The sequence below is a fragment of the Nicotiana sylvestris genome, chromosome 4 (genome assembly GCF_000393655.2).
Source record: "Nicotiana sylvestris chromosome 4, ASM39365v2, whole genome shotgun sequence".
NCBI classification, from domain to species: Eukaryota; Viridiplantae; Streptophyta; class Magnoliopsida; order Solanales; family Solanaceae; genus Nicotiana; species Nicotiana sylvestris.
The window spans coordinates 116,621,842-116,644,448 of record NC_091060.1 but is presented as its reverse complement, the minus strand read 5'-3'; the positions used below and the strand labels follow the sequence as shown (position 1 = coordinate 116,644,448).

Sequence of the window (22,607 nt, the reverse complement as noted above, 5' to 3'; positions counted from 1 at the left end):
ACTCTGGGATGCCCTCGTCCCCTATCTCGGGTCGGTGCCCTTCCCCGGCCTCTTCCTCGGCCTCTAGCAATGGGGGAGCAGCTCCTCCCAGGTCTGGAACATCTACTGTACGCGTCCTTACCATCTGTAAGAGAATAGAAAAAAAAAATTATTATACCATCGATTGCACGATAGAAGATGAATAAAGAGTAGTTTCCTAACACCCTATAGCCTCTCGAAGATAAGTACATATGCCTTCGTACCGATCCACAAGACTCTACTAGGTTTGCCCATAACTTGTGAGACCTATGTGAACCTAGTGCTCTGATACCATATTGTCACGACCCAAATTCCACATTAGGCTGTGATGGCGACAAACACCATTGTTAAGCAAGCCAACACTAATCAACTAGTAAATCCTCATTTAAATAAATAGTACGTAAAAACTTTTCCTTATTGATAAGAAATTAGGAGTTTGAAACTTAAACAAAATTAGATGAAAGTAATAATTACAAACTTAAATCATGATAGTAATCCAAAATTCATAAGTCTACCAATATGTATGCCAAGACCTGGTGTCACAAGTATGTGGGCAATCTAGTAGATTATACAAAACAATACTATCCTACTGTCTGGAAAGGAAATAGATAGGAAAAGTAAAGACATAGAAAGACTCCAGTTGCTGCAGAACGGATCAAAAGGGCAGCTCACCGGAAGTCTCAAGCTGAGGAGTCTACTCTACGCGTTGGACTGATGGCCAGATGTACTTGCCTCAAAGCCTGTACAATCAAGTACAGAAGTGTAGTGTGAGTACATCAAAATATGTATCTAGTAAGTATCTCGCCTAACTTCGCAAAAGTAGCGACGACGGTCGACTCCGACACTTACTAGGGCCAGCAAATATAATAATATGAAGTTCAATATTTTAATTCACAATGTATGTAGATAACAACAAGCTCAAACAAGAATAATACTGAAAATCCTTTTATCCAATAAATAAATCTAGGCACTTTCTTCATTTAAAACAAGTGACCTTTCAAGCAATGAATCATACGAATTATAAGGGGTTCCGGTTCTATTATCACACACGAATACCACCAAGGACGTTCGACCCAATCCAACATAAAAATAAACAGTGCACTACCGAGGGTTGAACGACCTGACCATATATACATTTATTAACATGCTGAGGCGAACGGCCCGCTCCCATAAGAGTAGTGGAAATAATCACCCCACCCGCGGAATATACTTGCAACGCGGTTAAGTATAAATATAACTTAATGTTTCCTCGATTCTTTTCAAAATAAATATTTACTTGAAATCATAACATTCTCAACTTATTTCCATTCAATTCAAATCAACAATTATAATCATATAAAGGTACCCACAAAGCATGGTGTAAGCCTAGAACTACCTGGACATAACAGGAATAGTAAGTGCATACGGACTCTCGTCACTTCGTGAGTGCGTATCCCCTACAATTAATCATATATTAATTAAGTTCACCTATGGGGAAATTTCCCTCTTACAAGGTTATAAAAGAGACTTACCTCGTTTCGAGCCTACTTCCAACTCAAGAATGCACTCAAACCTTCAAACCGGAGCCAAACAATCCGAAACTATTCAAATAATGTAAAAACTAATCAATATAGGCTCAAAAGTTCATATTTCTACTATTAGAGTGATTACCCAACCCATATTGCAAGATTACTAAAATTCACCCCAGGGCCCACGTGCCCGGATTATGAAAATATTCGAAGAAAGTTGTTACCCATAACCATAGGATCAAGAATATATGATTTTTACTTCATTCCATAATAAATTTCGTGATTACATCTTGTTTTTATCAAAAACCTAGGTTTTACTCAAATTCCATGATTTTCACAAATCTTTACATGTTAATCTATCCAAAATCCAAGTATTTAACTCACATATAGTAGAAATTACTTACCTCCAAAAGCTTGGTGAAAAACCCCTCTCAAAAAGCTCAAAAATCGCCTAACAATAGTGTGAAATGAGCCAAAAATGTCTATGGCCCATATTAAATGAAGGCTATTGCCTTCAGTGATTTCTGCATTTGCGGTCCTGGGCCACACCTATCCCCCCCCCCCTGCAAAAAATGGTCAGCTTCTGCGAAACTTCGCTGGGCTGGCTGGGCTGGTTGGGCCGCTTCTGCGGAAGGCCAACCGCTTCTGTGGAGAAAAGGCTGCATCTACAGTTTTTGGGTTGGCCACCCTTGGTCGCATCTGCGAGTCAAGGCCCGCACTTGCAAGCCCACATATGCGGCTGACCAACTACAGATGCAGTTATGACAGAAGCTAGGCATTCAGTTCTTGCCCAAACTTTCCAACTTGGTCTGAGCCTCATCCGATTGACGCTAGGGGCCCCCGAGGCCCCGCCCTAACATACCCACAAGTCTGAAATGATAAAATAGACTCGCTCGAGCCCTCGGAATGCTAGAAACAACATTAAAACTAGGAATCACACCCTAAAACCATTTGATTAAAACTTATGAACTTCAAGTTCTTCAATTTACTTTCAATGTGACAAAACACACTTATACTATGCGGATTAACACCAAATTTTGCATGCAAGTCTTAAATGACATTATGGAACTATTTCCGATCTCGGAGTTCTGTTCGGACCTCGATATCACCAAAATGTGCTCTAAACCAAATTTAAAGTAATTCAAAATCCTTAAGGAATCAACTTTCACTATTAGGCGCCAAAACGCTTCCGGGTCATCCAAAACCCGATCTGGACATACGCTCAAGTCCGAAATCATTATATGAACCTACTAGAACCGTAAAATCACAATTCTAAGGTCGTTTACTCAAAATATTGACCGAAGTCAAGCTTGGCCTTTTAAGCCAACCTTAAGGAACCAAGTGTTCCGATTTTAACCCAAACTCTTCCAAATTCTGAATCAACCATCCCCGCAAGTCATGAATCAGTAAAAGTAAGTACGGAAAGTCTTATTTAGGGGAACAAGGTTCTAGAAAGCAAAACGACCTGTCAGATCGTTACAATGTGAGTTGCCCTGTTCATTCAGCTCTTCCAGCCGCTTGTGGTATTCCAGCTACTCCTAAGCCCCAGGAGCCTTATTATGCACTGCCAGTATCTAGTGTGCCTTCTGCACGGGGTGCTTTCAGTGGTCAGTCCAGCAGACATGGCCCGAGCCAGCCACAGCATCCACGCCCTTTGAGAGCTTATTTTGAGTGCGGCCACACTAGCCATATGGTAAGGGATTGCCTCGGGCTTAGGAGTGGTGCACCTCCACAGATTTCTCAGGCACTACATGCTCCACTGGGTCCTCAGGCTATGATTACAGAACTAGCTACCACTCCACCTACTTAGCCAGCTCAAGGTGGAGGTCGGGGAGGTAGAGGTCGCCCTAGAAGGGGAGGACAAGCCAGATATTATGCCCTTCCTGCTCGTACAGAGGTAGTTGCTTCCAACTCTATCATTACAGGTATTGTTACAGTCTATCATAGAGATGTGTCGGTTCTATTCGATCCAGGCTCCACATATTCCTATGTGTCATCTTATTTTTGCCCCGTATTTAGGCGTATCTCGTGATTTTTTGAGTTCTCCTATTTATGTGTCTACACCTGTGGGAGATTATATTATTATTAACCATGTGTATCGGTCGTGTTTGGTTGTTATTAGTGGTTTTGAGACCAGAGCTGATTTATTACTGCTCAGTATGGTAGATTTTGATATTATCTTGGACATGGACTGGTTGTCGCCCCATTATGTTATTCTTGATTGTCAAGCCAAGATCGTGACGATGGCTATGCCAGGCTTACCACGGTTAGAGTGGAGGGGTACCTTAGATTACACTCCCAGCAGGGTTATTTCATTTCTTAAAGCTCAATGAATGGTTGAGAAGGGGAGTGACGATATCTAGCTTATGTGAGATATGTCAGTATTGATACCCCTACAGTTGACTCAGTCCCAATAGCGAGGGATTTCTCTTATGTGTTTCCAGCTGATATTTCGAGCATGCCGCCCCACAGAGATATCAACTTTGATATTAATTTGTTGTCGGACACTCAGCCCATCTCTATTTCTCCATATCGTATGGCTCCTCCTGAGTTGAAGGAGTTGAAGGAATAGTTATAGGAATTGCTTGATAAGGGCTTCATTCGGCTCAGTGTGCCACCTTGGGGTGCTCCTGTCATGTTTATGAAGAAAAAGGATGGTTACATGCGTATGTGTATTGATTATCGCCAATTAAATAAAGTTACAGTGAAGAATAAATATCATTTACCTCATATTGATGACTTATTTGATCAGTTACAGGGTGCCAGAGTATTTTCTAATATTGACTTACGTTTAGGTTATCATCAATTGAAGATTTAGGAGTCGGATATCTCGAAGATTGCTTTCAGAACTTGGTATAGTCATTACGAGTTCCTTGTGATGTCATTTGCGTTGACCAACGCCCCAGTAGAATTTATGCATTTGAATCATAGTGTATTTCTTCCCTGTCTTGATTTATCCGTCATTGTATTTATTGATGATATTTTAGTGTACTCCCGGAGTCGGGAGGATCATGCGCAGCACTTGAGGATTGTTCTTCAGACCTTGAGAGAAAAGAAGATATATGCAAAATTCTCAAAGTGTGACTTCTGGTTAGATTCAGTGGAATTTTTGGGTCACGTAGTGTCAAGTGAAGGGATCAATGTGGATCCAAAGAAGGTGAAAGCAGTGCAGAGTTAGCCCAGACCGTCCTAAGTTACGGAGATCCGGAGTTTTCTTGGCTTGGGTATTGCCGTCAATTTGTAGAGGGTTTCTTATCTATTGCAACACCTATGACCATGCTGGCCTGGAAGGGTGCTCCGTTCAGGTGGATAGAGTGTGAGGAGAGCTTTGAAAAGCTCAAGACAGCTTTGACTACAGCTCCATTATTAGTGTTGCCTCCAGGTTCGGGGTCTTATACTATTTGTTGTGATGCATCGCAAATTGGTCTCGGTGCGGTGTTGATGTAGGACCGTAGGATGATTGCATATGCGTCCAGACAGCTGAAAATGCATGAAAAGAACTATCATGTCCACGACCTTGAGTTAGAAGCTATTGTTCATGCCTTGAACATTTGGAGACACTATTTATACGGTATCTTATATGAGATCTACACTGATCACTGAAGTTTTCAGCATCTGTTCAAGCATAAGTATCTTAACTTGCATCAGAGGAGGTGGTTAGAGCTGCTTAAGGATTATGATATAACTATTCTGTACCATCCCGGGAAAGCCAATGTGGTGGCCGATGCCTTGAGTCGTAGGGCGGATAGTTTGGGGAGATTAGCATATTTACCAGCAGCAGAGAGTCAATTGGCATTGGATGTTCATGCCTTGGCCAACCAGTTTGTTAGATTGGATATTTCTTAACCGAGTCGAGTTTTGGCTTTTGTGGTCTCCCAGTCTTATCTTTATGATCGTATCAGGGAGCATCAGTATGATGACCCCCATCTGCTCGTCCTTAAGGACACAGTTCAGTACGGTGATACTAAGGAGGTCACTATTGGAGATGATGGTGCATTGAGGATGCAGACTATGTGTTCCCAATATAGATGGACTGCGTGAGTTGATTCTCCAGGAGGCTCACAGTTCGCGGTACTCCATTCATCCGGGTGCCACGAAGATGTATCAGGACTTAAGGTAGCATTATTAGTGGAGGAGAATGAAGAAGGACATAGTGGAATATGTAGCTTGGTGCCTAAATTACCAACAGGTGAAGTAAGAGCATCAGTGGTCGGGTGGATTGCTTCAGAAGTTAGAGATTCCGGAGTGAAAATGGGAGTGGATCACTATGGATTTTGTTGTTGGACTCCCACACACTCAGCGGAAGTTTGATGCAGTTTGGGTGGTTGTGGATAGGCTAACCAAGTCAGCTCATTTCATTCCTATGATGACTACCTATTCTTCCGAGTAGCTGGATCGAGTTTATATCCGTGAGATTATCAGGCTTCATGGCGCGCCGGTATATATAATCTCTGGGTACGTAGTTTACATGACGGTTTGGGAGGGCCGTACAACATGAGTTAGGTACTTGGGTTGAGTTGAGCACAGCATTTCAGCCTCAGACGGATGGACAGTCCGAGTGCATTATTCAGATACTTGAGGATATGCTTCGTGCGTGTGTGATAGAGTTTGGAGGTTTTTGGGATCAGTTATTGCCACTTGCAGAGTTTGACTACAACAACAGTTATCAGTCCAGCATTCAGATGGCACCATATGAGACTCTGTATGGTAGATTATTGGGTATAGACTTAGTTCAGGATCCGTTGGAGAAAGTAAAAGTGATTCAGGATCGACTTCGCATAACCCAGTCCAGACAGAAGAGTTATGAGAATCGGAAGATTTGCGATGTTGCATTCATTATTGGAGAGCATGTCTTCCTCCGAATTTTGCTTATGAAGGGCGTTAAGAGGTTCGGGAAGAAGGGCAAGCTGAGCCCAAGATTCATTGGTCCATTTGAGGTGTTGCGATGAGTTGGGGAGGTTGCTTATAAGCTTGCCTTACCTCCCAGTCTAGCAGGAGTTCATCTGGTATTCCATGTTTCTATGCTCCGGAAGTATCACGATGATTTGTCTCACGTGTTGGATTTCAGTTCAGTCCAGTTGGACAAGGATCTATCTTATGTTGAGGAGCTGGCGACTATTTTGGACAGGCAGGTTCAAAAGCTGAGATCAAAGAACATTGCTTTAGTGAAGGTTTAGTGGAGGTGTCAGCCGGTCGAGGAGGCGACTTGGGAGATCGAGCAGGATATCCGCAACTATAAGAACTCGTAAACTTTAAATCCTGGATCCACCTCTGCATGCTTACTGAAACCTTGCAACACATTAGCAACGTTTAGAACAATATTCATTTGCATAAAATCATTTTAAGTTAAATAGAAGAGGTCTGAATTCACCAAAAACCAACCGCCAGAATTTTATCCATAATGTAAGTTTTTAACAAAAAAATATCTACCCCAAAGGCCTGAATTCACCAAAAACCAATAGCTAGAATTTCATCCATAATGTAAGTTTTAACAAAATAATCTATCCCAAAATTAATTTCTAAATTTGTTAAACTTCACAATTTGATGTTATCTTCAGTTCTTCTTCTTTTTCTTGCTTCATCTTGGAGTTTGTTGAGTGTGAGAGTTGATTTCCCCTTACAAGTTGCCTTAGTTGGTGAATAAGGCAAATTTTATGGCATTGACACTCCATCTGCTTCTTCACAAAATTTAATTTTTCTTGTTCCTGTTGGTGGCCTTACTTGCAGCTTTCTAACTACAAGTCTTGTTTCTGATTCAGCAATACCTATTGGCCTCAGAGGTGAATCTTCATCAGTACCAATAACAGGACATAGCCTTGTGATAAGTCAGTTATGACATAAGAGAAATCTTGTGTCTGTTGTGTCACAACTTCAGTGTCAAAGTCAATTCCTTCATCTTCAGAAGCAGCAGATGCAAGTGGAAATTCCGGAACTGAGGTCTAACTTGAATCGCCATTTCCTTTCCCTTTTCTTGATTTTGAAGTGTCTGCATTAGTTTTCTCCTGGCACCCAAAAAAATGATTAGAAGTCGTGACAAATCATATAAGCTAAATCAGAAACCTTTGCCTTGAAACATCCCCTAGCATTGTGGTTTTCTCCACCACAATTGATGCATGTCATCACAACTCCCTTTCTTGAGTAACTCTACTCCTAATCCTTTGCCTTGCTTTATCTGATTCCCGGGTCCCCTTTACTCTAGGTCTGCCTACAGACATAGAAATATCAGTCATTTCCATCACCTAAGCAAGATCTACTTTTCAGAATTTTTTACCCCTAACTGTCTAGAACTTATGATTGTAAATCAATGAATATGCTTCTTTGTTGTAGTACCAGCGGATTTGTGATCACCCTAAAAAGGTAAAATTATGTTAGTAATTAGATAACTTTGGAAAGAAAATGGAAAAAAAGTTAATATTATATACTCATACCTTGTCATATAATATAGCCTTGATTGCATGGGACATGTGATCCCAGATAATTTCCACACTCTATATGTACATTTTTTTTGTTGAAGATCCACAATATGTCTATCATCGCCTTGATTAATTTCATCTCCAAAATCACCATTAAACTCAATCTTCCAGTAATGTGTTATTGCCATATAGTCATTATACAACTTCAAAGCAGTTGGACTGAAGTCACCATTCCATTTACTAATTTTATCTTTATTTGTAGCCAACAACTTCATAACCTTTACCTTTATCTCCTGTAACATCCTGATGATTGGTATCTGCTATGCTTAAAGAATCCATTGAATGATTCAATGAAATTTTTATTAACCATCATATTTTTATACAAAATATCAAAATATGCTCTACACCAAGCTTGGGGTGGATAATGCAGTAGGTCTTTAGCAGCAAAACCATCATCAGATAACTCACCCAGATTGGTAAGTTGATCTTTGGAAACTTCTTCAAAAGTGCTCCAAGCACTCCACCATAAAAGTTTATTCATCTGTCTAGTTCTTGACTTTTTCTGCCAATTAACTTCAATATGTCTCACACAAAACCTATGGTGAGCATTAGGAAGTGCGTTCCTTACAGCATCAAGTAAATCCTATTGACAAAAAAATGTCAAAAATAAAACTATACAGAATGAAAAAACAAATAAAAGATGAAAGTAATGCCTTTTCATATAGATAAAAGTAACTTCATGACCATCATTTAGCTCCAAAGAAAGCTTTTGAAGCTCAATAAATCATTCCCCAAGTTCTAGCATTTTTTTTGTCTATCACCCATGCAAATGGGTAAAACTAATTCATACTATCTTGATCAATAGCCACTAGCAACTAACCTTTAAATCTACCTTAAAAAAAGTATCATACAACTCAATAAGAGGTCTCAAGCCACATTTCCAACCTATCTTCAGTGCATTAAAGCATATATACATCCTTAAGAACTTTCTTTAATTTTTCCTTCTTCAAGAGCATATTTGGAAATATTAATTACAATATCAATGACATGATTAGACTACCTAAGTTCTTGCCCATAGGCCTCAAGTTTCTTGTGACTATTAACGAAATTGCCCTCTAACTTCTTAAGTGCCAAATCCTTGGTCATTTTAAGCTTAGACATTAACACATTTAATTCAAACGCAGTCTCTAACTCATCTTTCTAGTTTGTCAGCTTATACTTAGGATTATACTGCATTTTTCACTTAAATAGGTGTGCTAAAGTAATCAGCCCTAGAATTTTTGAAGCAAGGATCACATCTTTCTATGTCTTCATTTGATAGCTACCATTCTTGCCATCCTGTGAGATATAACATCTAAAGGGACAACCAGCATCACACTTATAGCTTGCCCTGGTTGAATCAGTTTTGAGTACCTCAACCCTCTTCTATTAGCTAATGCATAGAAGTTCACTGTCCTTTCAGCTTTTTTAATATCATTAAATGTCATACCTAACTCTGACTCCTTAAAATGTTTTAACCTATCAGTTACAACCCTTTTTCCTGTTCCAATAGCTTTAAGTTCTGAATAATCATATTCAGAACCTTCTAAATCATCAAAAACACCACCACCCAAACTACTTTCACATTCAGAAGTTGTATCAATGTCTAAAAAATATTTCTCTCTATGATGAGTAATATTTTGAGCAAACACCGTAACTTCAAACTCATCCACAGCAAAAAGGTTAATCACATTGAACTCTTTAGAAAATAATTACTGAAGAGTCCTCACACCATCATCATCATGTATCAGGTAGTACCTCCCCGAAGGTCCAGTCACTAAAAGTTGTTCGACTGAGCTAAACCCTAATTTTTTGGTAAATTTTTCGCACAAACTTTTATAGTTGACAAGAATCATAACCAGACAAAATGTACAAGTATTTTTATTATACACTTGATTAGGTGAAAATTCAATTACCCCCATAATGAAATACTAGGTCCATTTTAGCAATCATTTTCGGTTCGTATCACATGCAAAGGCATAAAAAGAAGGACAAGTGAAGGTCCACATCAGTAAATACAAAACCATAATCAATACACAAGTTAGACTTAAAACCCCTTAAAAGCAGACGGTTTCAATGCAAGACCACAACCAGACAATAAAATCATCAATTAATATACATTATTCACTGTATTTAAATATTTAGTAGGATAAAGTACAAAATAAAATTAATAAACAACAACCTCATTATAAAACAAGAAATCCTAACCCCACATATAGAATATAGACGAAAGAAACCCTAATCCCCAAATAGAAAAAAGAAAATAAAATAGAAAGATAACATACCTTGAAAAAGTATCCAGCCTTTGAATTTTCTCTGAAAAGGAAACCCTAGAGGAGCAATTTTATGGTGTGGTCGGCTTAATGGTGAGAGCAGAAATTGAGAGAAAAAAGCGAGGTGAGAGAGTGTAAACAAAATAAGAAAAGGGCTTAATAAAATAAGAAGACCGGGTGGTTGGAGATAAAATGAATCAGATATTACAACATGTGTCACAATCTGGTGCTAAATATTATATTAGTAAGGTTAATATGTGGGTTAAGCAATTATATTAAATATATGACATATGTGACCTAACTTATGCACAACAAGAGCAAGATTGAGTCCACCTCCGCAAATATGTACAATTTTGTATAGTGTAATGACATATATGGCCCTTTTCCATTAAAAAATTAACTTAAAGTTATTACTATGTAAAATTTTCTTACTATGGAATTGATTGAATATGTCGGTCCTTTTTTTCCTTTCAGATAACTTGTTTACTTATTATGTGAGTAAAATTGTTGTGTGTGAATTTAACCACAAAAAAAAAAAAAAAAAAAAAAAAGTTGGGGGGGGGGGGGGGGGGTCTACGGCCAAAGGAAGAAAATCGCGGTAAGATAGTGGTGTACGTGGAACAAGACAAGCCCAGTAGCAAGTACCACACGTTAACTCCCAGACTCAATTGTACAAATATGAAAAGTGAAAACAGTTGCTAAATGCTTACATTTCAAATTCAAATTCGTATCTCCGCTTCAATTCTCATCATGTTTATTGTGAAAGTAAAGGAATAAATACACTTTTCATTTCACTTCTTTTTTCAAAAGAATTCTATCTTCTTTTCTTTCTCATCACTATGTTTCTTTGGTTTGTTTTTCCGAACTGCAGACATTGAGAGCTACGGCATTTGGGCTTTATGGCTATATGAATTTCACAAAGTCTGGTTTTGCGTAAGTCCCCCCCCCCCCTTTTTGGAATATAAATTGTGCTTCATTTACCTTTTGCTTATGAGTTTCAACGTGGGGAGATTACTGATAATGATTTGTTACTCATTATTCTGTCTCTTGTTATGAGAATCAAGCTGATAATTACTCTTCTCTAGCATTTGGTGTGGTGAATTGGAAATTGTTGTGGAAATATGTACAACAACAACAATTTATCCGGTGTAATCCCACATTGTGTGGTGTGGGGAGGGTAAATTGTACGCAGACATTACTCCTATCTTGTGAAGTTAGAGGGGCGGTTTCCGAAGGACCTTCCGCTAAAAAAAAACAGTTTTCAGCAGGTTTGAACAGGAGAACAATAATGAGTAGTGGAAATATGTCATTTGTAAATTATTGTTTTCCTAAGGAAATATGTAGAAAAGGATTAATATTGATCAAGACTCTTAAACTGATAATTTGTTTTTGTGATCAAGATCCCATTTTTTCCCTTTCGATTAAAACTATTTGATAAGTGGAATCTATGTCTGGGAACTTCTGTGCGTCAAGGATTTCAATGGAAAAAGAATAATTTCTGGCTCCATTTGGATTTTAGGGAACACGCAAAGAAGTTCAAGCCAGAGGATATGCAAGTTCAAATGGAAGGAAAGAATTGCATTGTCACAGGTGCAAATTCCGGCATTGGTTTTGCAACTGCTGAAGGCCTCGCTTCACGGTGCTTATCCTGCCTTCAATTCTTCATTCTTATGGAGTTGGCATTGAGTAATCGATAAAAGAACAATGTTTTGATCTAAGTTTTACTAACAGTTTTGACTTCGAATGTTTCAAGTGGGGCGACTGTCTACATGTTATGCCGTAATAAGGAGAGGGGAGAGGCCGCTCTTACCAAAATTCACTCAATCACTGGAAATAAAAATGTTTACTTGGAGGTAGTTCTTAGTTGTATTATCTGAATTGCTGCAAGAGGAGATCTTTCATTTTGAAGCTTTGTTTATTGGTCACTTTTCTTTCAAAATTGGCAGGTCTGTGATATTTCATCGGTCAATGATGTCAAATCCTTCGCTTCCAGGTTTTGTTCAAAAGATGTACCTGTCCATGTCCTGGTAGTGTACCTTTCCTCAGCTGTGAACCTTTTTCCACTGACACCGTCTAAGATTCTTCATTAGATGATTTCTATTCTTTCTTACCAGTTTCATTTTTTCTTATATAACAAGGTTAACAATGCTGGCCTGCTTGAAAGCAATCGTGTCATCACTCAAGAAGGGTAGGCAGGCTCGTGTTTAGTGCTTCTTCAATAATACTCTCTTTGGGGATCTGTTCAAATGTTAATTACATCCTTTTATTATCTTAACAACAGATATGAGCTGAGTTTTGCTACCAATGTTCTTGGCACTTACACCTTGACAGAGTTGATGTTACCACTCCTTGAGAAGGCGGCACCTGATGCTCGTGTTATCACAGTTGCCTCGGGTGGGATGTACACAGCGCCACTGACAACTGATTTACAGGTAATTTTATTCCCAATTTCTGAATACATCGATCTTGCTAGGATGACTATGTTCTGATAAACTATATTTGCAGTTTAGTAGTAACAAGTTTGATGGGGTGGAACAGTATGCTCGGAACAAGAGAGTTCAGGTACATTAAATATATTGTCTTGAGAACGGGTACTTCTAAGAGATTTACTAGAGAACTCTTTGATATATATATGTATATGTGTGTATATATATATATATATATGTTACTCTCAAATGCTTCTACTCATTTTCTAATTTCATTTATTTAAAGATCCAAGAGAAATTAGTGATTTACCTCCCTTATTTCATTCAGCAAACCTATTAGTCATCTAATTTCCTCGTGTAAAAAGTTGAGCGTTTATGTGGTGTAAGCTACTGAGTATTTTGAACAGTAAGCCCCTTCGTGATGTCTTAAAGAGCATATGGAGATGCCATTTTCATCTTAGATAACTAAGGTGTCTGGTTCTTCTAAGATTCAAAAACAAATATGGAGTAGTTTTCTCTCCCTCATTCCTAGACAACAATCTTTTCATTTTTATCTTACAGCAAATTGGATTTGATTTGCTGATCCCATGGAGGCCTTTACCTCAATCGCAACCTAATTGTGCAATCCCAAGCATATGGTTTCTCTATAGAAGTTAGTTGATGATGGAGACTTTTAAGTCTTGTGGAAAAGTATAGAGAATTTTATCTCTCTGGGTTCCCCCTTCATTTTAACATTTGGAACTAACTAAAAGTTTTGCTACTTGGTCTTGCCAAATATGCGTCTTTCCTTTCTCTTTGTTTGTGTTGTGTTTGCATTTGTTCTAACATGGATACACAGGACATCAAGGATATGCATATCGTGATCTTTCAATAAACGTATACATCTAGATGTCCGTCCCTATCTTGTTTGCTTTCCACCTAAATTACCACTCTAATATTTTGTATCTCAAGGTTACTATCATCTCAATAGAGTTGCCCATCTTCATTTCAGGTTGCATTGACAGAAAAATGGGCTGAAATGTACAAGGATAAAGGTGTTCGTTTCTACTCCATGCATCCGGGGTGGGCCGAAACGCCTGGAGTATCCAAGAGTTTGCCGGATTTTTCAAAATCGTATGTGGATAGAACACTCCCTTATGAATTCCTTTATCTTCTTAAAAGATAGTAATACTATTCATGATGTTTTGTAGGTTTGAAGGACAACTTAGAAGTAGTGAGGAAGGTGCAGATACAGTAATCTGGTTGGCTTTACAACCAAAAGAGAAGTTGGTTTCTGGACAATTTTATTTTGATAGAGCTGAAGCACCTAAACATCTGCCACTGACAGGCACCAACAACTCCCATTCCGCTATAGACTCCATAATCGAGAAACTTAGATCTTTGGCCGGCTCATGATAATACATGCTTCCCCTGAGGAATCCTAATGCTCAAGTTTATTTATAGTTTATAGAACAGGATTATCATCTCCTCAAACATAGAACCAGTTATCTATGATTATGATACTGAAGAATGCGAAAACCCAAAAAGATAAAAGATGCCCGAAATCGAATGTATCGTGGCCTTCTACCACTAGACCACTGGTGCACTTTTTATCCTACTCGGTCAGTTATAGTTTATTAATTTTTCCTTGGTGCTTACAGCTCTGTGAATAACTATGAGCTAAACGGTTTGTGATTGTATACATAGTGCGAAGCCTCTACGACATTTCACATTGTACAATTTTTATACATGTATGCTCTGTGAACGCAGACTGCAAACAATAAATTCAATATAATTTAATCTCTTGCGGATCCCCCTTTTTTTCCAATAGAAAGCACGGGGTTAGTGTATCTTTCCTTTTCTTTTTACAATAGAAAGCTTGGTATATCTTTCCCTCTTTCTTTTTTTAATAGAATGTGGAAAATTGTCTGTGTATATAAATAAAATATTATTTTATTTTAATATATACAATAGCTTGCACAACCTTAACACAGCCGGGTGAGGTAGCCCAGCTGCGAAGGGTGTGCAAAATGTTCCACTAATTGTAGTTTCGAATCTCAATGCAAGCTTTTGGTACAGTCCATTTGTTTTATATTATCATATTTTCAAGAAGCAATATAAGGCCTCCTTTCTTATTTTTAAGATTAAGACGTCTGAATCTGAATATTAAGACATGTATTAAGATTTGAATATTAAATAATTAAGATTGTTTAATTTTAACATCTGAATATATAAAATTTATCTTTATTTGAAAATTAATAAACATAAAATTCAAATGAAATACTAATTAGTCTATATTCTATGGTGGCTCCTGATGGTGATGGCTAACGGTAGTGCTTGTAAATGCCAGCGAGAGGCGGCGGTTGGTGGTAGTTTTGGTTGATGGTGGTAGTTCAAGATAGTAACTAGTGATAATTGGTAGTGGAGGCTATTATGATGGAGGATAGTGGCGTGGTGGTGGTTAGTGATAGTTAGTAATGGCGGGTAGTGGTGATAGTTAGTAATGGCGGGTGATGGTGGTAGTTGTGATTGAGCAAGGTGGTGGTGGGTGGTGGTGGGTGGCGGTAGTTTATAATGATGGACAATGCCTTCTACGATTATTGATGGTGATGGAGTGATTAATTGAGGAGGATGAGTGTTGGTTGTGGTTGAAAATAATGGTGATGAGAGTGGTGAGGATGGTGGGTGGTGGTAGTCGACAATGGCGGCTATGATTGAGGATGGTGGTGGTGGTGGTGGCGATGGCATGATAGTAGTTGATAATGGTATGCCGTGGCGGCAGTCAATAATGAATGTAGATGATAACATCTTAATGAAATTAAGTTATTGTTATAGATCTTAATCATACATGCTTATTCAGACTCATTAAGTGGTTGTGAAGTAAAAAAAAATTAATGATTAAGATTTTAATAATTAAGATTCAGACTTTAAAAACAAACGACACACTTAAAGTTTGAGATTTGAATGATTAAGATTCAGACCTCCATTAAGTGCAAACAAATGAGCCCGTGTCGTTCTTTTCCACATCCCAACCAACCTCTGACTTTCTTTTTCTTTTTTAATTTTTCAATAAAAAAATATTAAAGATCATTGTTTAATTGAAAGCTACTTAATAAAAAAGTGACCTAAACCTAACTTTGCCAAAATAGAAAGAAGAAACACAGAGGAGAGAAACAAAAGACCATCCCTTGCTTTTTGCCTTGCAAGCCTACTGCGTTATTGTCGGATCACGAATGCCTGTGAAATCTTGCAGTCTAACTCTGAATCTGATTCAATTTCAGGTTAGATTCTTCTGTCTTTCTCTTTTTCTTTTCTTTTTTCTGCTCAATTTATAATCTTAATTTTATTGTTAGAGTCTTTAGAGATTGAAAACTTACTAAATATTTCTAAATCTCTTAAACAATTTACAACTAAGATAAAATAACTGATACTTAGATGACCTGATTCATCATTCCTGAACATATATTTGTTCTTTAAAAAAAAGTAAGGAACAATTTGGTGGTTGTGTATACGAATTTGGGACATAGTTTGAATTTTCAGATTTAAGAAGTAAAATTTGTATATTGCTCTTGGATTCTGCTAATTAAGCTGGAGTAGTGGTAAAGTTTAGCTTTTTTGACTCTTGTAGTGTTACAGTAAGTACTTACGGTGCTTTTTAATACATGTTCTCTCTATTTCTAATAAGTGTGATGCACTTGACTATTATTTCAGTTTGATTTGAAGTTTCAATGGACTTGAGGAAATTTTTCAGTAAAGTACCAAAAACAAGTTTGACATCTCAAAATCAACCTAATCGAGAAAAAACTGTAGACCAATCAGAAATATCATCGCATTCTGCTCAGAGACAAAAACTTAATTTATATTCTATAAATCATGATCCAGCTGAAAGAATTCCAATTTTGAATTATCATCCAAACCATCGTGATGAAATAAGGAGGGAATACCTTCGAATTGGTCCTTGCCAACCTCGGAGTCATGAGGTCCCTCAATCTGACTTTTCAGGATCAAAGCGTCGTTTCCTTTCTAATTGGTTTGATGATTATGGTGACTGGTTGGAATATAATGTGAGTACAGATGCAGCATATTGTTTACCTTGTTATTTGTTAAAGGTGATAATATTCATCAAGGTGGAGATGATGTATTTTCAAGTAAAGGGTTTAGAAATTGGCATAAGATCAAAGACAGCTTTTAAAAGCATATTGGTAGGCCGAATAGTGTTCATAATCAAGCAAAAAGAAATTGTGAAGATCTAATGCAACAACAACAGTCCATTCACGCTGTATTTGACAAACAGTCTAATCAAATGAAATATGAATATCGGCTTAGCTTAAGTGCTTCAATTGATGTGGTAAGACTTCTCTTGAATCAAGGATTGTCATTCCGTGATCACGATGAAAGTGAATCGTCATTGAACATAGGTAACTTTCTTGAAGTTCTTTCAAGGTACCGAGATAGATGTGAAAAGATTAAGCCTTTTGTATTGCAAAATGCTCCAAAAAATAATAAAATGACTTCTCCAGACATCCAAAAAAATATTATGACCGCATGTAAGATAGAAACAATTAAGGCTATAATAAAGGACCTAAATGGTGACTACTTTTCTCTATTAGTTGATGAATCTTTTGATGTGTCACGAAAAGAGCAAATGGCTATTGTTTTAAGATATGTTGATAGAAAAGGATTTGTAGTGGAGGCATTTATTGGACTTGTTCATGTTCCTGATACTAGTGTTTTATCCCTGAAGAAAGTAATTGTTAACATACTTGCTCATCATTCATTAAGTTTATCTTTTTTACGTGGACAATGTTATGACGGGGCAAGTAATATGCAAGGTGATATCAATGGTCTTAAAGTTTTGATTGAACAAGAAAGTAGATCGGCTTGTTCTATTCATTGTTTTGCTCGCCAACTTCAATTAACTCTTGTGGCAGTTTCAAAAAAGTGTGCTCAAGTGGGAGAACTTGTGCTATTAGTTTCAAATATTTTGAATGTGTTGGGAGCTGCTTTTAAACATATGGATGAACTTCGAGAATCTTTAAAAAAAAGACTCCAAGAGGCATTAGATATAGGTGAGCTAGAAAAAGGTAAAGGTTTGAATCAAGAGCTTGGTCTTGTTAGAGCCGGTGATACTCGTTGGGGATCTCACTACAAGTCGTTTGGAAATTTTATACTTTTGTTTGACTCTATTATTGATGTACTTGATACTCTTGCTGAAGATGCAAGTATTTTAGATGAAAGAGCTAAGGCAACAGGATATCTTAGAAGTTGCCAAACGTTTGAGGTTGCTTTCATGTTGTATTTTATGAAAGATATTTTGGGAATCACAATGATCTTAATATATCGCTTTAGAAAAAGGAGCAAGATATTGCTAATGCCATGATACTTATTGAAGTAGCAAAACAAAGGCTTCAAGAGTTCAGAGTTGATGGATGAGATCCACTTAAAAATAAGGTATCTACATTTTGTACCAGTCATGATATTCACATACCCAATTTTGATGAGCAATATGCTAACTCAGGATGATCACGACGTAAACTTGTTGATCATACTACTTTACATCATTATTATGTGGATGTGTTTTATAAAATTATTAATTGGCAACTTCAAGAACTTAACGCACGTTTCAATGAGGTGACAAGTGATTTGTTTCATGGAGTAGCTTGCCTGAATCCAGTTGATTCATTTTTTAGTTATGACTTTGATGAATTTAATTTAGGTGTCCTTGAGAATCAACTTGCTAATTATATTGTTGATGTACGTGATATTGGTCAAAGGTTCCCCAATTAAGGTGGACTTGGTGAACTTTCAAAAAAACTAGTTGAGACAAAAAAGAATATTACTTATCCTCATTCTGCTTAGTGAAACTTGCTTTGCTTCTGTCAGTTGCTACTGCACCTGTTGAAAGAGCTTTTTCTGTAATGAAGTTTATCCACAATGACGTGCGGAATCGAATGGATGATGAATTTTTGGACGGTTGCATAGTGCCTTATATTTAAAAAAAAAAAAAAAGTATTTTGTATTATTTCTAATGAGATTATAAAAATATGTCAAGAGATGAGACCTCGTCGAGTACAATTGTAATAATATATTTAAATTTTGCTTTCAGTAGTAATATTTTTTTTTTTTGTTGATTCCTTTATATTGGTTTTGATTTACAAAATAGTTAATTCTGTTAAAGTGTTTTTATGATTTAGCTAAATATTGTGCGTTTTATTATAAAAAAAATTCGGTGCACCAATTTATTAAAAAAAATTATTTACTTATCCAAAGATTGAACATCCTTTGTGAAATTTTTGGCTACGCCACTGATTTTCACGTATAACATAAATGGTATTTAGGTAGTACTACTCGACCACAAATACTTACTTTGCAAAAAAAAAAAGATAAAAAGGAGAATATATACCTTTAATGTCTGATGCACATTCTGCAGGCTTCTTTTCTTTTTCTTTTGCCTTGTTGTTGAAGATTCGAATACAACAACCCCTTTAAACGCGGGGATGCTACACACCGTTTAAAAAGCTGCTTCAATTGGTCTCGAGAAAAGAGTAGCTACGCATCAAGACTGCAAGACGACGTGAAGATCTAGTCAATGAGTGGGTTAGGGCCCAGGAAAGTCCCCGGGCCATTTCTGCAGAGATGCAAACTTGGGAACAAGTTGAGCTTCACGTGCTGTGTGAGTCCAATCTCTTGGCGGATGGGCTGAGACGAGGTGGAGCCGATGGACTCAAGCCGGAAGCAATTATTGGCCGATATTAACAGCTATTGAGAGAAGGGATTTTTACCTTCTTGTACCATATATGAAATCTTATTATCCTCAATGTTTAAGGTTTGTGTTTATTATATTTCAGCATACCAAATTACCATTTATATACCATAATTAATTTAGAGGTATAATTAATTGGCAGTTTCTTACTCCTTAATTAAAGGTGTTCATATATCTCACGTTTCTCTCCCCTTAATTACTAAGATCTGACCAGCCCGTTTTCCCCCTCCCATTTCTTTCTCTTCTCCATTTCTATTTCTCGTTTCTTTCTTATTCTACTCTGTTTTGCTTTTTAATCCATTTTTATAAACATAAAAAAGGTATACTAAATAAGTTGTTGGCTAGGTGATGAATCTCATTTTACCTAGTAATTCATGTAATAGTTGTTAAAATTGTATTAGCTAAATGAAGCTATTTTGCCAGCATAAGTTGATGGAATCTGTGTTGATTTGATAGTTGTACACAGTACACTTGTGGGTGGTTCTTCAATTACCGGAAAAAAATATCGAAGAGTACATGGTCAGCACCACCGTCGCTGCTCCTTTTTACCATCGCTATTGGAGATTTCAGAAGGTGTGTTGCTTGTGGTAGACTTGTAGGTAGTCGTCCGATTGCCAGAAAAGTTGCCGGAGTCGGAAAAGTTCAATGTACCAATCCAATAAACGGTGACGATTTTTGTAGATGAAGAGCAAATTTTGTTGTCAATATTTTTTTTCACATAAGATTGTAGTTTAATTGTAGTATAAATGTAGTAATTTTGTAGAAATTGTAGATAAATTGTACAAAAATTAGAAAAAATGTAGATAAATTGTAGAAGTTTTAGTCTTCCCAATCTACAATTTATCTACAATTGATCTACAATTCTACAATTTATCTACAATTTCTGGAAATATGTCTTCTTCTTCTTCTTCTTCTTCTTCTTCTTCTTCGAGTTTCAATCTGAAATTCAGTCAAAACCAAGTCTAATCTTCACCAAAACCCCTCAAAATTGAGATATAAACTCCTAAACATATTCCGAATTATTTACAACAACACCCAATCCAAACAAATAATGATTTTTGAAAACCCAAATTTGAATTCAAAGCTTTCAAGCTTTTTAATGGCTATCAATGGTGGAAAATATATGGAAGAACAGATTTTTTCAACTTTGAGTTGTTGAAACTCGAAAATTTGAATTGTTCGTTCTTTTTTTTTCGAGAATTTGAATTGTAGTTCTGGAGAAAAATACGCAGATGAGAAATCTCCTTTCCCTTTTTAAAAATTGAATTTAATGTAGAATCAATTAACACCAAGATTCTCTCCTTAATTTTAGCGCGTTTTTAGGGAATATTCTGCCCTTTTAATGCCTAATAGTCGAATGGTATATAAATTGTAGTTAAAGTGTGGACTGGGCGGGTAATTAACAAACTATGCACATTTAGAGTAATAAGGTTTCATATATGGTATAGTTAGGAAAAAATCCCTTGAGAGAACTTCATTTATAGTCCATCGGGCAAAACAAATTTCAATCGGTAGGCCACAAATTGATCCATACAAGTTATAGCCTAAAAATAATGACAAGTGCTAGTTGTCGCCTCCCATCCATATCTTTCTTCCTTACTATCTTTCTTCTTCTCTCTCACGCTAGCAACCCATGGCTGTGGTTCCATGGACGCTTTTCTCTTTCTCTCTCTCTCTCTCTCTCTCTCTCTCTTTTAAAAAGCCTCTTTGGTTTCTCTCGTCTCCCTTTTCTTGTATTTTGGGGTTTGGATCCTTTATTCGGTTTTTGAAAATCTGAAAGTCATTGTAATTTTCATCTTATATTTTAATTCTTGTTTGCAATTCATGATTTTGGGCTCTATCTGGGTTTTGAATACAAATATGCTATGACCCCAATTTATTGTCATCGCAAACTTATGATCCCAGATCTATTATGGATAAGAAAGCATGCATCGTGTTGTGGACCACACATTTGAAATGCTGATGAGCTATGAGAATGTTGTATTTTGAAGAATATTATGTTGGATCTAATGATCTGTGTTTTTTTTTTCAATTTCAATTTTGTGGTGGTCTAAATCTCCATTAGTTTGTGTTTTGTGACATAATTAATTGATTGATTCACAATTTTACCGTTTTTATAATATTGTGGTTACCATTTTCGGCGACTGTGAGGCCATGGATGCCGGTGTCTTCGTCGTTGAAGAAGCAACTCCGCCAACCACGACTCTCATGGCCTTATCTTCTTTCTCTGATTTTCTCTTATAGTTTCTGTAAATATGAAATTAATATTTTGAAGATCTTTGCCTGAAACTTTAAAACTCCGGCGATCTTGTTACCATTTTCGGCAACTGTGTGGCCATGGATGCCGGTGGCTGGTCTCTTAATAAGAGGAAGATGAGAGGAGATAACTATGCATAAAGTTAAAATATATACAAATAGACTGTCACTATACAAAAATTATACAAAATAGACTACCATTATACAATTTGTATACAATAGATATACAAAAATATACTGTCATTATATATAAAATAACAAAATAAACTGTCACTATACAAAATATATACAAAAGAGATTGTCACTATACAAAAATATACAAAATTGACTGTTACTATACAAAAAATATATAAAATAGACTGTCACTATACAAAATATACTGTTACTATACAAAAAATATACAAAATAGATTGTCACTATACAAAATAGACAAAAACTATACAAAATAGACTGTCACTATGCAAAAAATATACAAAAATAGAATGTTATTATTATACAAAAAATATACAAAATAGACATTTCGTATATGACATGCATTACATATTTCATTCAATTCTTAGCTAATATTATTAGATCCAGAAGTACAAAATACAATTTAAAATGCAATACAGGATTACTCTATCGCGCTAGGTAGGGGTCGAACTTGCAACCTTCAGCTTAGGAAATACACGCCCTATCCACTGAGCTACATGCACTTGTGTTGTCATGCTCATTCCTTTCGGGTACTATATGCAATATGTTTGGGCCGAAGGGCCATTTTTTGTAAGTGGTACAAAACATGGGCTTTTAAAATTTGAGGAATTGACACCGTATAACAATCCTTCACATAATTGGCATTGTATTGGCCATAAATTTAGGTTGGCACTAGTAGCCCAAAAATATTGGCATAAAATAGCCAAATCCCAAAGACACGATTATACAACCCCTCAAAA

General features: G+C 36.8%; 2 protein-coding genes and 1 long non-coding RNA gene across 6 annotated transcripts; 2 read left to right on the top strand and 1 right to left on the bottom strand.

The window, feature by feature from the left end:
• Positions 1-6,970: 6,970 nt before the first annotated feature.
• LOC104239782 (uncharacterized) lies at positions 6,971-10,694 on the bottom strand. 2 transcript variants are annotated; one of them, XR_714234.2, is made up of 3 exons: positions 10,264-10,439; positions 7,955-8,582; positions 6,971-7,875 (listed from the first exon to the last, which is right to left on the bottom strand). It is a non-coding gene; the product is annotated as an uncharacterized lncRNA (long non-coding RNA). The 2 variants fall into 2 exon arrangements; XR_714233.2 differs by having other exon boundaries at positions 6,971-8,582; positions 10,264-10,694.
• A 186-nt stretch (positions 10,695-10,880) lies between these two features.
• LOC104239781 (uncharacterized) lies at positions 10,881-14,469 on the top strand. Its single transcript, XM_009794498.2, has 10 exons — positions 10,881-11,016; positions 11,123-11,184; positions 11,771-11,890; positions 12,005-12,104; positions 12,198-12,278; positions 12,390-12,439; positions 12,533-12,683; positions 12,757-12,813; positions 13,669-13,790; positions 13,868-14,469. The coding sequence occupies exons 1-10, from the start codon at positions 10,954-10,956 to the stop codon at positions 14,070-14,072; spliced, it is 1,011 nt and encodes a 336-aa protein (XP_009792800.1). The 5' UTR covers positions 10,881-10,953; the 3' UTR covers positions 14,073-14,469.
• A 1,297-nt stretch (positions 14,470-15,766) lies between these two features.
• Positions 15,767-19,576, top strand: LOC104239779 (uncharacterized). 3 transcript variants are annotated; one of them, XR_714230.2, is made up of 3 exons: positions 15,767-15,937; positions 16,368-18,107; positions 19,087-19,576. XR_714230.2 is itself a non-coding variant. In XM_009794497.2 (2 exons), exon 2 carries the CDS (start codon positions 16,909-16,911, stop codon positions 18,034-18,036), a length of 1,128 nt encoding a protein of 375 aa, XP_009792799.1. In that variant the 5' UTR covers positions 15,767-15,937; positions 16,368-16,908; the 3' UTR covers positions 18,037-18,347. The 3 variants fall into 3 exon arrangements, 1 of the variants encoding a protein (XP_009792799.1); XR_714231.2 differs by lacking the exon at positions 19,087-19,576 and adding an exon at positions 18,540-18,795; XM_009794497.2 differs by lacking the exon at positions 19,087-19,576 and having other exon boundaries at positions 16,368-18,347.
• The last annotated feature ends 3,031 nt before the right edge of the window (positions 19,577-22,607 follow it).